The sequence below is a fragment of the Manacus candei genome, unplaced genomic scaffold (assembly GCF_025592945.1).
Source record: "Manacus candei isolate 608988 ecotype Guabito, Panama unplaced genomic scaffold, ASM2559294v1 h1tg000002l, whole genome shotgun sequence".
NCBI lineage: Eukaryota > Metazoa > Chordata > Aves > Passeriformes > Pipridae > Manacus > Manacus candei.
The window spans coordinates 178,712-191,979 of record NW_026138050.1 but is presented as its reverse complement, the minus strand read 5'-3'; the positions used below and the strand labels follow the sequence as shown (position 1 = coordinate 191,979).

The following is a 13,268-nucleotide window of genomic DNA, read 5'->3' as shown; positions in this document are numbered from 1 at the left end:
AAATTTTACCTTCTTCATGAGAAATCTTACCTTATTTACCAGTCTGTAGCCTGTGTGAAAGGTACTCCCCCTTGGAGCCCAGGTGATTTTGTCTGCATGCAGTCTAACTCCATGTTCAGACATAGACTGTTGTGCCTGTTCTGCAGCAGGGCCAGTCATCATTTCCTGCAAAGGAAGATCTGGATTTTCCTGTTCTTCTCTGTATGATTTCACCAAACCCACATCCAGATAATCTCACTCATACACTGCAGTAAGCCTATTCCTATACTAACAAGCTGTTAGTCTGCTCTTTCAGAGACTGAAATGTGACAAAGGGTGGTAATTTTTCTTCTTGGGATCAATCCTTAGCCTTTCTGTCAAGTTTTTCATTTGTGCAAGGGGTACCTGCGAAGGGTGGGTTGTTTGGGAATCTCAGTTGTGGTTTGGAAACGTTTCCAGGAACTGAGCTTGTTTGTCTCAGATTTGATTAGCTCTGCACATTGGGGAGCTTGATTTCACCTTTTCAAGGAATAGTGTGTCACACTCTCTAAACATCACATAATTTTGTGCCTGTTTTTCAGAAACGTGTGTGTTCCTGAGAATGAAAAAGACACTTTAAGGTGCATTTGCACAATATGTCCCGATTATTTTGTATCAGGCCTCACATATGTTTTAGCTCTACAGTTCAATGGGACTGATATATGGAACTACAATGTTACACCAGCCCTTGTTGGTAAGAAATTGTTTAGATGTCTGGTTCCAGGCTTTGCAATCCTAGATTACTGCTCATTCGTGTCACCAGAGCAGTTTTTCCTTATCAGAGGTGGAAAGTGCCACGCTGGCTTAAATGCAAGATCTGTTTGTCTTAGAAACCTAATTCTGGATTAGATTCCTAAGGAATGAGTATAAGTAATGGGGAAAGCAGAGAGTGATTCTTTGTCTAGCTGTATCCTCTCAGCTGTGAGCCAGCAGCAGTTTGGGGTCTTAGATTTTAATGCTTTTTACTTGTGGCTGTAGAATTGCAGGATGAAGAGGAATGTGTTACTTTCAGTTTCTAGAAAGACACTAGGCTATCCCTGCTGAAACTTCTTCCATTTCTGTCTCTGTCATACTCTGATTTTTCATGCAAGTTAAATCATGGCACATGAACAGAAGATTTTTTTTACAGTAATTGCTGTTATATTATAACAGTCAGTGATTAAAAGTGCATAAATCTGCTCTCTCACAGGACAGGGTGTAGATACAGTTCATGTCTCTCCCTAGGCCCCCAGTTTGTTCAGAACAGCGTACGCATTGTTAACGCTTGTCACCTCAAACACTCAGAGAAATCACTCACATACCTTAGGCAGGTCAAGGAGTTGGTTCACTTCAGAATACTTGATTGTTGCTGCTGCTCAGCAGCCAGATAAGCAAGAACCTGCCTTGGTTTCCAGGAGACAGGGAGCCAGGACAGCTTGGCTGTCCCACAGCTGCTCCTGTGAGAGTGCAGGCTGTTCTCATTTCTCCAGGCTGAAAGCTGCGTCCAGTGCACTAAAAGGCTGTACCTGCAGTTTGTTTAGCCAGCTTGAAGAATCAGTGCTTGTTAGTAAATTCCTTGAAGTTGCTCTGGTTTGGCCTCTTTATCCTTGTGCTACAGCATACTGAAAAGGCCTAAGTGCTCTAACAGCAATGATATTCTGGTCTCTGGTGAATGCTTGTCACTCTGATCTCTCCATCAGTTCTTTCCCATTTTCATGTTCTCCTTAACTGTATTTTTTAACATACAGTTAAGCCGAGGGCCCCCAAAAATCTTGCCATTGAGAAGGCTGAAAATGGTAATTTCAATCTGAGCTGGGAGGAGAGCTACTCTCCTCCATCCACGCTCTCTGGACAGCCAGTCATCTATGAACTGAAATACTGGAGGAAGCAGCACCCGATGGAGGTAAGACACAGCTAGTAGTCTCTTCATTTTCAGTCTCTCTGGATCTTTCAAGTTTAACAAGTCCTCTGAAAATTCTTGAAACCACTTCATGAATAATGGTGTAAGGGCCAGCAAGGGCAAGTCCCACAGTGTTCCTGATCATACAGAATCACGGAACGTTCTGAGTTCCACCAGGATTATCGAGTCCAACTCTGAAGTGAATGGCCCATACAGGGGATTGAACCCGTGACCTTGGCGTTATTAGCACCAAGTTTTAACCAACTGATCTAATCTCAGGGTCACTTGCCACAGGTCATGTTGCCCCAAGGTGATTCAGCTGGGTGTTAAAGGACTGAAACTGTTCTGACTGCCACCCCAAAATGGTCTGCTGCTTGCAATAGTCAGAGATTGAAAATACAGTGCTCCTGTTCCCTGAACTTCATTTGCTCCTTAGATATCAGGAAGCTGGATGCTGTTGGTGGCTCCATGGAGCACCTGAGGCACTTAAGACACCCTCTTGAACAGTCCAGCACTTTACGGCTGGGCTTCTTCTGATAGAAGAACATGCATGGTGGCATGTCACAAATACCCCTGATGACAGCAAACTGCAGTATTACACACAGTCATTCAATTGCTCATTTGTGAAAGATAACTGAAACACGTAATACTACTGGTATTTAGTTGCCATCACTAACCCTTCGCCTTATAAAGAAATCAAAGTGAACTTTCTCACTTTTTTTCAGGTTTCTGTAAAAGCAATTAACTACCAGGCAAAAAGCTTTGAGATTACTGCAAGCTCCTTGAGGAGGGGCTATGATTATGTTGCAAGTCTCAGGTGTAACTACACAGACTACCCGGCCTACTGGAGTGAATGGAGTGAAGAAGTTGAATTTCACTATGGTAATGCTGTCAGAAATAGCAGCTTGGGAAAAGAATGGTATAATCTTCATATCCTGCTGCTCTCCTCTTGGAGGAGAGTTATGGAATCATCTTCTTCATCGTTTTGTATGTAATGTGAATACGTCTGTAAAGGCTTCCAAAGACACTAACCATAAAAAGGCAACTCCTGGGCCTCACAGTGTACATTGGCTCTCCCAGCAGCTAACGCTTCCAAGTAACTGGCCACAGTACATTTGCTGGTCTCTGACACACCGCAGACCTTCAGTATGGCAGACCTGTGGGAGTCTGTTGTTTATCTGCTGGAGGCTCTAAAGAAGCGGTTTTTTAAGGTGCAGAAGAGCAGCAGTGAATTTGGTATTGCCAGTGCTTTTATTTAGATGCACACTCACATGTAAATGTCTGGGGTTTTTTTAACAGATTACCAAGTGACAGCTGAAGACATTCTGCAGATGGCTGTGCCCATATCCTGCATACTGATCATGGCAGGATCTGTCATTTGCTACTTCTGTTTTACAAAGTACGTATCATACTGGCTCAGGGTTTATAGAGCAATGGCTTACACAGCCATCAGTATTGCTATTGATAAGCTGAATGTCTGCTAGTACAGGAGTCTGATGGTCTGGGTTTTCTCAATACCTTTATCAGCTGTCTGAGCAGAGGTTTATAAACACGAATCAGTTGTGCTCTTTCATTTTCTGAATAGTCTCTATTAATCTTACTAGAATGGTCTTGTTATAGTAGGGGTTTGTCAGTTTTGCTGGAGTTCCAGTAATGATGGTTAGATGTCTTTATTTCTTTTTAATTTCTTTTAGTGGCAGTGTGAAAGTGAGATCCTATCTGTTTCACACATAATTTCAAACATGATTAGAAGAACATGTGACTTGCATTGTGCAGAGCAGTCACATACCAAACATATAAACACCTTTGCACTGGTTTAATGAAAAGCAGCACTTGGAGATGTACAGAACAAGCACTTCCTGTTGCTGCAATGCAGATGCCTAAGAGGGAGAGGAGAACAGAAGAGGGAAATATACACTGATGAAGCCCAAGTGGTCAAAACAATTTTCATTCTTCCCTTGCAGAGTGAAGAAAGAATGGTGGGATGAAATCCCAAATCCAGCAAAGAGCCATTTGGTTGTAAAAAATGTCAAGGTAATTTAAAAGCGTTGCAAAAAATACCTTTTCCTGATCACCAGAAGGAGAATGTGTAATAAGTGCTATTGTCTGTCTAGTGCAGGGGATACTAAATACAATTCATATGTGTCCTAAATCTCATTTGTGTCCTTATTAGTTTTCAGTTTTCTGCTACTTCGATGAAATTAAGTTCCCTTTCCATGACTTAAAGCAGAGTCATATGGAAAAGCAAATGTAAGTAAGATATTAAAAAATACACCTCTGCTTTACAGAATAAAGTAGTTTCCTGTTACATAAACATTAACTGTCCTTTCCTTTTGACTTCCAAAAACAGAAGTTGCAAGAACTGTCTGGCTCAAAGTTTGTCAAGCCAAAACTTCAAGGGAAAAGATAACATCAGAAATGTTGAGAAATCTTGCAGCTGCCACAGCAAGTGTGGAGAGTGGTTGCCAAAAGGCAGCAGTGCAGTTTTAACCCCTGATACAACTCCATTTGAAGACATTATTGAAATCTGTGAATGCTTAACAGACAGTGAGACTGGGAGCCAGGAAGAGAGTGGCAACCAGATCACCATGTTTGAGCCTTGTGAGAGCAGCATCGGTGCTTTCAGAGAGCACAATGAGGCACTAGCTAACATGTTTGATGCACTCCTGGCAGATGAAAATAACATGCAAGACAATAAAGACTCAGACATCCTCACAGGTGAGAGGAAAACCTGCAAGAAACTTGAGTTGGAAAATCCACCACAGCGAAATCCAAAAGAAAGCACAGCCCAGAGTCAGCGGCCATGGGATGTTTCTCATACAGCCTCTCTTTTCACCAAAGCCTCTCAAGATGACTACAATTGTAGTACATCCAGCAAGGAGTCAGAACTATCGGAAGAATCCTTTGAATCTGGCTATCAGAGCTCCAGCATAAATTCTGCTTCTCTAGATGCAAGAGATCTTCAACAAATGGTTCATCAAAACCTTTTTCTACACGGTTCAGAAAATGAGCAGGACTCTTGTATCCTGATCCAGGAATCTACAGATAAACCATTCTTTGGGACCAAAACAGACAGAATAAACAACCCTGCAAACAAGAGTTTTGATACCGTTGTGTCTGCACCCGTGAGGTTGTGTGTTTCTGCATATAAGAGCTTTGACTCCCTTATGTCTCCATCTGTGGAGCCCTGTAGTTCTGCCTACAAGAGCTGTGACACCCTTTCGTCACCATCCCTGGAGCCCTGTGGCTCTGCCTACAGGAGCTTCAATGCCCTCATGTCCCAGTCCATAGCCAACAGTAGCCTGACTCTGTGCTTTGAAAGTGCATGTTCCTCACAGCCTCCAAGACAATTGTCAGAGACACCAGAACACAGCTGTAGAGATCAAATTGCTCAGCCTGCTGGCAGTGGGACGTGTCATGTCAGCTACAGGTCTCCCTACACTGAGCTTGACTTTCCAAACACCTGTTCAGAGCGTACTGATTTTCCATCTCTCTCCACACATGCAAATGAAGGTGCTTCAGCTTTCCTATCAGAGGAAGAAATACATAAGCAAGTAATATATCAAAATTTTCCAAAGAAAACCAATATAATTTCTTGCCCTATTGCACCTCAACCATCAGGTTATCAGCCTTTTGATAGTGCAGGTAGATGTAATGGTCCATACTGTGACAGTGAGATTATCTTGTTACAGGAATCCTTCATTGGTCTGTGCAACAACCTCAAAGAAGCACCTCCAGATATTGCAGTCTGTGAACTTGACCTGAGGACAAAGGACTGTGTGTGTTTGACTGTTCAGAGTCCTGGTTGCAGCGTTGTCCCAGGTTTAGCCTCTAGTGAGAATGACACACAGACCAGTAATGGCAGCCCTTGGATCGATAGCTCTAATGAGCTGTCTGGTGATAGCAATGACGAAAATATCAGCAGAGAGGAACAGCTGTTGCATTTGTTAGAGCTGAACTGTCAAGATTTAAACAGCAGAGAAAGAACTACACAGGGAACAAAACAGAACAGCTTTAACCCTACTGGCAAAGTAATGCAAGAGAGCAGCAATAACGAACTGAATACTGACTGCCACTGCCACCCACACAGCCACTTGAGGGAACTTGGAGATGCAGGGGGAAGTGAAGAGATGCTGAAGCATGTAGAAGGGAAGGGGAGTGGCTCAGCAGCCGGCTTACCAGCATCACTGGACAGCATTAGGCTAAACTTAGGCAGAAAAGCTGCAGGGCCCCTGGAGCTCCACATCTCAGACAAGCTGTCGCTTCATTGTCTTGTGAATAACTCCAGTCCTTCTGATTCTCACGCCATTCACAGTGAGGACTCCAGACTGGCACTTACAGTTAAAAAAAGACCAATAGAACTGTTCAAGGAAAACAGCAGGAAGAATGAGAAAAAAATGAAATTTGCGCAAGCCCTTGCCCAAGAGGACAACTGCTATATGGAGGTAGCTTAGCCACATTTGCCAAGACTGAGTGAGCCTTTGGAAATAAACTGTATGGCAAATTGAAATGTTGCTTGTTATTTCAATCTTGACTGAAATGAGGGCTGCTACAGGTCACACGTCTTTCAGGGGGTTGTAGCACTAGTGTCTGCCCAGGACTGGCAGCCAGGAGGTGGTGCAGGCCCCTGGGGACAGCTGGGGGTGGCCCCCAGCAGCTCTACTGGGGTAAAGCCAGAGCTGAAGTGTCTCCAGCTGTGAGTGATCTCTAAAAGGGAGCAACAGGTGCAGGAAGCAGAAGTTCTTAGTACAGTTCCTGTGGTTATTGCCCTGGCTGTGTGTTGCTTTGGAAGCGCACAAAGGTGATGTGGAAGGTGCTGACACACGTAGAAGTGGGACATAGGTGCAGGTCAAAGGGGAGGTGACTGACTTAGCACACAGCTTCCATAACTTATTTCTTTTGGGGCAGGGGGTGTTGTCTTGTGTGCCTAGCCCTAGCACGGGGTGTATGTTTCCATACCCACTCAATCAAGACATGAAATACAGATTACTGTCATTTGGGCTTACACAGTGCTATTATTGGTCATTAGTTTCTTACTCTGTAAAAGCAAGCAGAATTTCTTCATACTTCTGCAGCTGTAAATGGCATCAGACATTTCTAAGCAGTGTTTTCCCAGAAAGCTTATCTAATGTGTGGTCCAACACCGTACCTTCATGGAACATTTTTTTGGCTTCTTGTTCTTGTCCAGTTGGAATGGGAATTATGCAAGCAGCTTAAAGGCTGTATATGCTTCTTGTTAGATAATTTTTCAAGAAATTTTACTGACAATTCCAAACTTCTCTACAATGTTATCATATATTTTGATATGGTAAATTCCACCCTAGTATGCTGGCAGTGGTAAAAAAAGTTAAGAACCATCAAGTAATATTTTGTGTATTAGAATGTATACATGTATTCTCATTTAGAAAACCCTATTTGTATTCCCATTCGAAAGGAAGGAAACCATAATGCTAAGCACAGCAACTGGTTTTAACATATTTTGTAAGTAAAATTTTTGTACTGCAAACCTCTCTTCCGAGTTGGCCAAGTAGTAGAGGTAACTTCGTCAATTTTACAACACTGCAAAAAGGGTATGTAAGCCCAGGAAGGAGACTTGCAGCGTATCTGTATTTAGATGGGATAGTTAATATTTGTACAGGCACTGGGTTGTAGCTCCCTGTTATTTATTTGTTTTAACCAAAAATGTCAGATTAAATTTTATTTTCACTCAGGAGAGGGGTCTGGACTGAGCTCACCACCTGGGGACCAGCCTGTGCCTGCAGAGGCAGCTCACCTTCCTGAGAGAGGAGCTTCCTTCCCAGAGACTGGAACCCTCCAGGCATGTCCTTTTTGCTAGTGGAGGGCTCCTGCAAGGACAGAGAATTACTGATCATAGTAAGAGCATTTTCAGTGGTTTTCAGTTTGTTTGGAAAGGCTGCAGTGCAAGTGGAGGCTTGTGCCAAGTTTTAGCCTAGTTGTAATGCCATTTATTACTCCCGCACAATCGCTCCACCTCCACATCCTTCTCACCTGGCTGCCTACCAAATATTAGCAACCTGGTTCATCATGAGTGAAACAGGTTCCTGAGAAAAAAAGCTGGTGTGTTCCCAGTTCGGGAGAAGCTAGTTCCGATACACTTTTTTTTCCATCGCAGAAGTGCCCCAGGCTTAGATTTTTTTGTTTCTCTTCTGAGCAGTGTTGGCTCCGTAGAAATATGCAGCTGTACAGATCAGCTGTTGACAAATTCTCATCAATCACAAGGTTTTTCATTGCCTGTGGAAAACTAACAATACCCACAAGACTAGTAGGGAGCAGGAGCTTGAGGATGTGGAATCAAGTTATTGGGGGTAGGGACAAGTTAATTTAGGACAGGGTCAGCTTTTTAAATAACTTGCCTCTGCATCTTGCTTTCTGACCCTGCGTCACTGAGGCAAGATGCAAGGATGTTCCAAGTGTTCATCCACCATGAGCTTTATCTAAGAAAAGCAGTTCTTTTAGGTGTTGCAGTGATAGGGCCGAAGGAACAAAGGGTTAAGAGAATCAAGTGAGGGGTTTGTGACTTCCAAAACCCTGTTCCCTGAGGTTTACCTCTGACTGTGGAATTATGTGTCAAAAGTTCCTTAGTGAATAGAGGCTGAGAGGACAGTTTTTGTTCTCCTAGCTAAGTCTTTTCTGTAGAAAACCCCTTGGGGAACGTGACTTGTGCAGTTTGTGTTCTAGCCCTGACAGAGGTGCGTCTAAAGTGTGTTATTTTGCATGCAGTTGCTTTCACAAGACATACATGTTTTTTACTAATATTGGGGGAACTGTGCCTGTGCAATGCCCAGGTATGTGTGGACATGCACAAACACACACATGGATCATGTCCCACCTCTGCAGATTGCTGAGTACAAGGTCTGCCCCAGGCTCCCATGTGATGATGTATCATGATCTCACATTACCCGGAATTTTGGTTTTTTTCACCACTCTGCTGTGACTGAGCCATGTTGTGCCATCAGTGTCTCATCAGCCCTTGCAGCCACGTCCACAGCCCTCAAGGCCTCTCCAACTGCGCCGCAGTGACGAGGTCGGAAGCCAAGCAACAGCTCAGCAGGAACTTGCTGGCAATCACAGCAGGGAGACCAGTGAACTGGTCTGGTTTGCAGCTGCAGGGCTGTCATTTCTCAAAGCAGCTTGTTCTGAAGCAAAGGAAAAACAGTCAAGTGAGGAAGAGAGCACTTTCCAGGTACCTCACTAACACAACCAAAGTTAAAGCTTGCTGAATTGCCATACCCTCAGAGTGTTTTCCCAGAGTGTCTAATAACAGCTGTCAGCAGCACCACTGGTTTGCTAAATCCTGAATGTTCTTATTCCTTGTGACAAGCTGAGAAAGCACTGTTGAGGGGAACTTTACATCTCAAAGTGCTTTTCTCTATTTGTCCCTTTTGCTGTCCTGCTTCCAACCTGTTCCTTCTATGTCCTTCTGTATGGAAATTTCCATACCATTGGCTGTCTACCCCTCCACCAAGTCTACAAGATGAAAGGGAAAAAAAATAGGCTGCAGAATGGGGAACTGGCTGCTGTGGCACATTTAGCTGCATGAGAGGAGAAGCAGCTTCTTTTTTAGCTCTTAGCCAGTATACTCTCTATAAAACTCTGACCATCTGTGCAGGAGACCTAAGTTCCTGTATTCTGAATGCAGAGTGGCAATTGTCATGGCAAAAGTTGTTGCAGTCACAGCCACAGCCTGTCTTTGGTAGAGAGATGGCTGTGCTAGACCTGCTCCAGTCCGTGGAGTGTGACAGACATCCTAAGGAGCTCCTGTCCCAGTTCAGTGATGGATCAGTTGCTTCCTTCATCATGCTCCATTGTATAAGAGCAGGGCATTCATAGCAGTGTGGTGTTCATCCTCTGCTTGAAGTTTACTGAATTGGTGACTAACACATAGCACTGGGACTTTCCTGCTTGCTGCTGTTTCCCCAGCTCTTAGACATGGGGAAATTTGCCGTAAGCTGAAGAGTTTGAGGTTGGCTGCTTTTCCCCAGCTCAGCTACTGTTGGTTTCACTTGCAGTGAGCCACCCACACAGCAGCAAGAGCTATAATGAGGTGAGAAAGCACTAGACTGTGTTCTGTGGGTAGAATTTCCACACCTGGCTGAGGGTTATAACCACTCCCCAGTTCTTGTCTTGAGGCTGTAGAGTTGCTGTGAGAACCAGGAACGCACTGGCCATGGCTGGCCATGGAGGGAGCACCTGTGGTGAGTAGCCAGCTGAGGTCTGGAGGAGCTGGCTCATACTGTGCTGCAATTGCTGACCAGTGCATGTGTCTGGCAGGCCCTGGGTTTGAAGGTTGTGCAGGGCAGTTTGCTGCTGGGTAGTCTGCCCCCTCTGCTGCCTGGCTGAGGTGCTCCAGAAGCACATAGTACACTCCTATACGACAGGGGCAATGAAGCCGTGATGTGCCTTGTTTCCTTCACTAGGGCAGGAATTAAGATCCACAGTTTGATGTGTGCTGCCTATTTCACGGCCTCTGAGCTGTGCTGGGCCCCTGCAACAAACGATCTTGTCCAGAAGCGTCACGGGTTCTTCCCACTCCTGTATTGGGTTTGCATAGCAAGATTTTGTAGCAGAGGGGGCTACAGGGATGGCTTTTCTGAGAAGTCACCACCTTCTCACCTTTTTTTCTAAAGACACAATATATTGCTGCCAGTGACATGAGAAGTCACTAATTGTGTCAGGCCTGTGTGTTCTGTGGTGTAGGGATGCAGCCAGCCTGCCATCCCTTGCAGCTCACTGTGTGCCGTGTGAGCCGTTTGCTTTGCTTTAAATGTGCTGCCACAGTCAGAGGTTGAAGACAGCTGGTGCGTTTCTCACCTTGTAAGAGGTGCCAGAAGCCACCCAAGGCACACTCTGCTGCTGCACCCAGCCCCAGGTGTGGAAGAGCTGCTGTGAAGCTTTGCAGCCAGGCAGCATAGGTGGGACATGCTGATTTTTGACAGCTGTGGTAAACTAAAGCTCCATGAGATCCACGTGAGGCTCTTGCCATAAATAGCTGTGTGCCAGCAGCAGAGCTCTGCTCTTGGTGCATCCTTGCTTGCAGAGATCTGGAGACAAAGCTGATAGATGTTGCCTCTAACAGGGTCGGGTTCTGCCAACCTACATGAACAGAGCAGGGAGTTCTGCCAGCTCTGCTGACTCAGGTGAGCTCTGTGGGAATGCATGACAGCCTTGCTGACCTCGTGCAGAGATGCTCTGGGCATGTTTTGCATGGTGCAGGGAGTTGGGTTTGAGCCTGAACAGAGCTGTAGGTTTCTGTTCCAGATGGTCAGGGTGAGTTCACAGGCACAGTCATTCCTGTTTCTGTTTACCAGCATGTGTCTGGTGATTTCCTAAGAGAAGATACAAGCCTCTGTGCAATCTCCTCCGTGTGTGCAAGACATACGTAGTCACAGCTCTGTGAAGGTAAGCTTTTTTTCTCTGTCAGGAGCCAAAGTGATGACCTCTTACTACAGCTTTCATGCAGAATTCGTGCAGGTTCAGACTTGATGAATATTGGGGAAAACAAGAGGTCGAGCCCGGTGTTGGCAGCTACAGAAAACTGGCAAAGGCAGAAGGGAGGCAAGAGGGCAGGGTGCTGGGGTCTCTGCAGATGGCACTCAGCATTCCCCAGACTGAAAGCAATGCACTCCTCCCTCCCCTGCAGCATCCTGTGTCAGCTCAGCCACCACCTGCGGAGCTCTGGTGTTTTTCAACCTGCTGCTTTGCTGACTAACACCTCCGCTTTCTGCCTGGCTCATTCATATTTTAGCCCATTTCCTGAGCTTTGAGGTGGCTTCTTCTATTGCTTTCCCTTCCAGTAGAACACTGTTATTCATGTTTCAGCTGTTCTCCTGCTATTTTTCACTTATTGTAATGTATGATTATCTTCCTCCTAAATGTCACCAGTCAGTAAAGGTGCCTTTGACCCTAGAGTTATGCCAGGTCTGTATCTTTGATGGTGCTGAGGATATTGGTTTAACTCCATTGTGACAGGAAAAAAATACAGAGGTAGTACTGTTTGTGGGGAGTTTTTTCCCCAAACCATGAACTTGATAACTGCAAGCGTGACTAGTTCCCTCTCCTACAGGAAGGAATTGTCAGTTCTGATTGTTGTTTTCTCTGCATGTATTCTTGCTGATAAATACCTACAGATACCTATCCTTCTTCCAGTCATGGCAAAATGTTTTTGGGTCATGAATAACTCTAGGAGAATCTACCAAGCCTTCCCTGGTGTGCCCTTCACGCTTGCTTCTTGGTGAATATTGCCACTGCGAGCTGGGCTGAGACTACACTTTTAATGAGTTAAGTTTGAGAAAAACAGGCCTTTAGGTGCAATGTATTTAAATTTATAAAGCTATTCGTCTTAGAGTGCCATCGGTGGTTTTGTTTTAAAAATTAGCTCTGTAATATCAAATGCATACAATTGCATGGTTTAAAAGCAGTATGGTTTGTGCCAGCCAGACTATCACTCTTTAGACTGATCACATACCTTTCCCTCCTTCCTCTGCACAAATAACAGTACTGGCACAGCTTGGAGAGTCCTGTGTAATCAGGGAGCAAAGGCTGCACCACTGCTCTGGTCTGCTATCCTCACAACCGAAAGATATTACTAAGTGCCTGGGGAATATCTAGTTTAGCTGCTCAGCCTCACTGACCCTGTGCTGTCCCACACTGCACCCAACAGTGGTGACAATCTCCACAACCCACAGGCAGCATCAGCTGAGGCAAGTCTTTTCTAGAAGCTTGGGCCTGACACTGTGCCTGCAAGTGATCCACAAAGCACACAGAAGGGAGAGCTAGTCTCTGTTACAGAGACTGCTCCAAAACACTGTGAGGAGTAGCTTCTGCACTAAGTCTTGGGACCTTCTGTATGCATGTTCTAACAGTGCACAACCAGCCCAGCTACCAGCAACTACCTGGGAAACATGGTCAAGAGCCACCTGCCCTGGCCTGAAAGACCTGATGCTTTTCCCAGATGGGAAAAAGGGTGGATCAGAGGGATGGAGGACTGAATGTGGAACCCCCTCATCCTGCACCCTGCTGCTTTGTGCCAACTTTACTGCTGCAGTCTTCTTGGGTTATTCCAGCTCCTTGTTCTTTACCCTCCTACCACCACACTACACTGTGTGTGCCAAATCCCTCCACAGTGCTGCTCATTTCCTTCTTGGCCAAGGACAGAAGTATGCATGGGCTCCTTGCAGCCCCTTTTATGGTAGGTGTAGGTGAGTTGGCTGACCCTCTCTCAGTGTCAGCCTTGCAACCTGCAGAGCCCCAGCCCAGATACAAGCTGTAGGCATGAGATAGGGCAGCGATGAGCCCCCCACCTGTGTAGGAGCCAGACCATATCCCTGCCTGTTGTCTGAGGATTGGTGGT

The 13,268-nt window shown here is 45.3% G+C and overlaps 1 protein-coding gene across 4 annotated transcripts in view; it reads left to right on the top strand.

The window, feature by feature from the left end:
- IL21R (interleukin 21 receptor) overlaps window positions 1-13,268 on the top strand; it is a 38,578-nt gene that overhangs the window by 7,455 nt on the left and 17,855 nt on the right. For 3 of the 4 annotated variants that reach the window (XM_051784685.1, XM_051784607.1, XM_051784519.1), the window contains exons 4-11: window positions 561-712; window positions 1,746-1,900; window positions 2,623-2,779; window positions 3,197-3,296; window positions 3,862-3,931; window positions 4,071-4,147; window positions 4,248-6,342; window positions 10,995-11,055. In XM_051784685.1, coding sequence (XP_051640645.1) covers window positions 561-712; window positions 1,746-1,900; window positions 2,623-2,779; window positions 3,197-3,296; window positions 3,862-3,931; window positions 4,071-4,147; window positions 4,248-6,342; window positions 10,995-11,055 — 2,867 coding nt within the window. The remainder of the gene's footprint in view (window positions 1-560; window positions 713-1,745; window positions 1,901-2,622; window positions 2,780-3,196; window positions 3,297-3,861; window positions 3,932-4,070; window positions 4,148-4,247; window positions 6,343-10,994; window positions 11,056-13,268) is intronic. The other variant, XM_051784768.1, reaches the window with a different exon arrangement.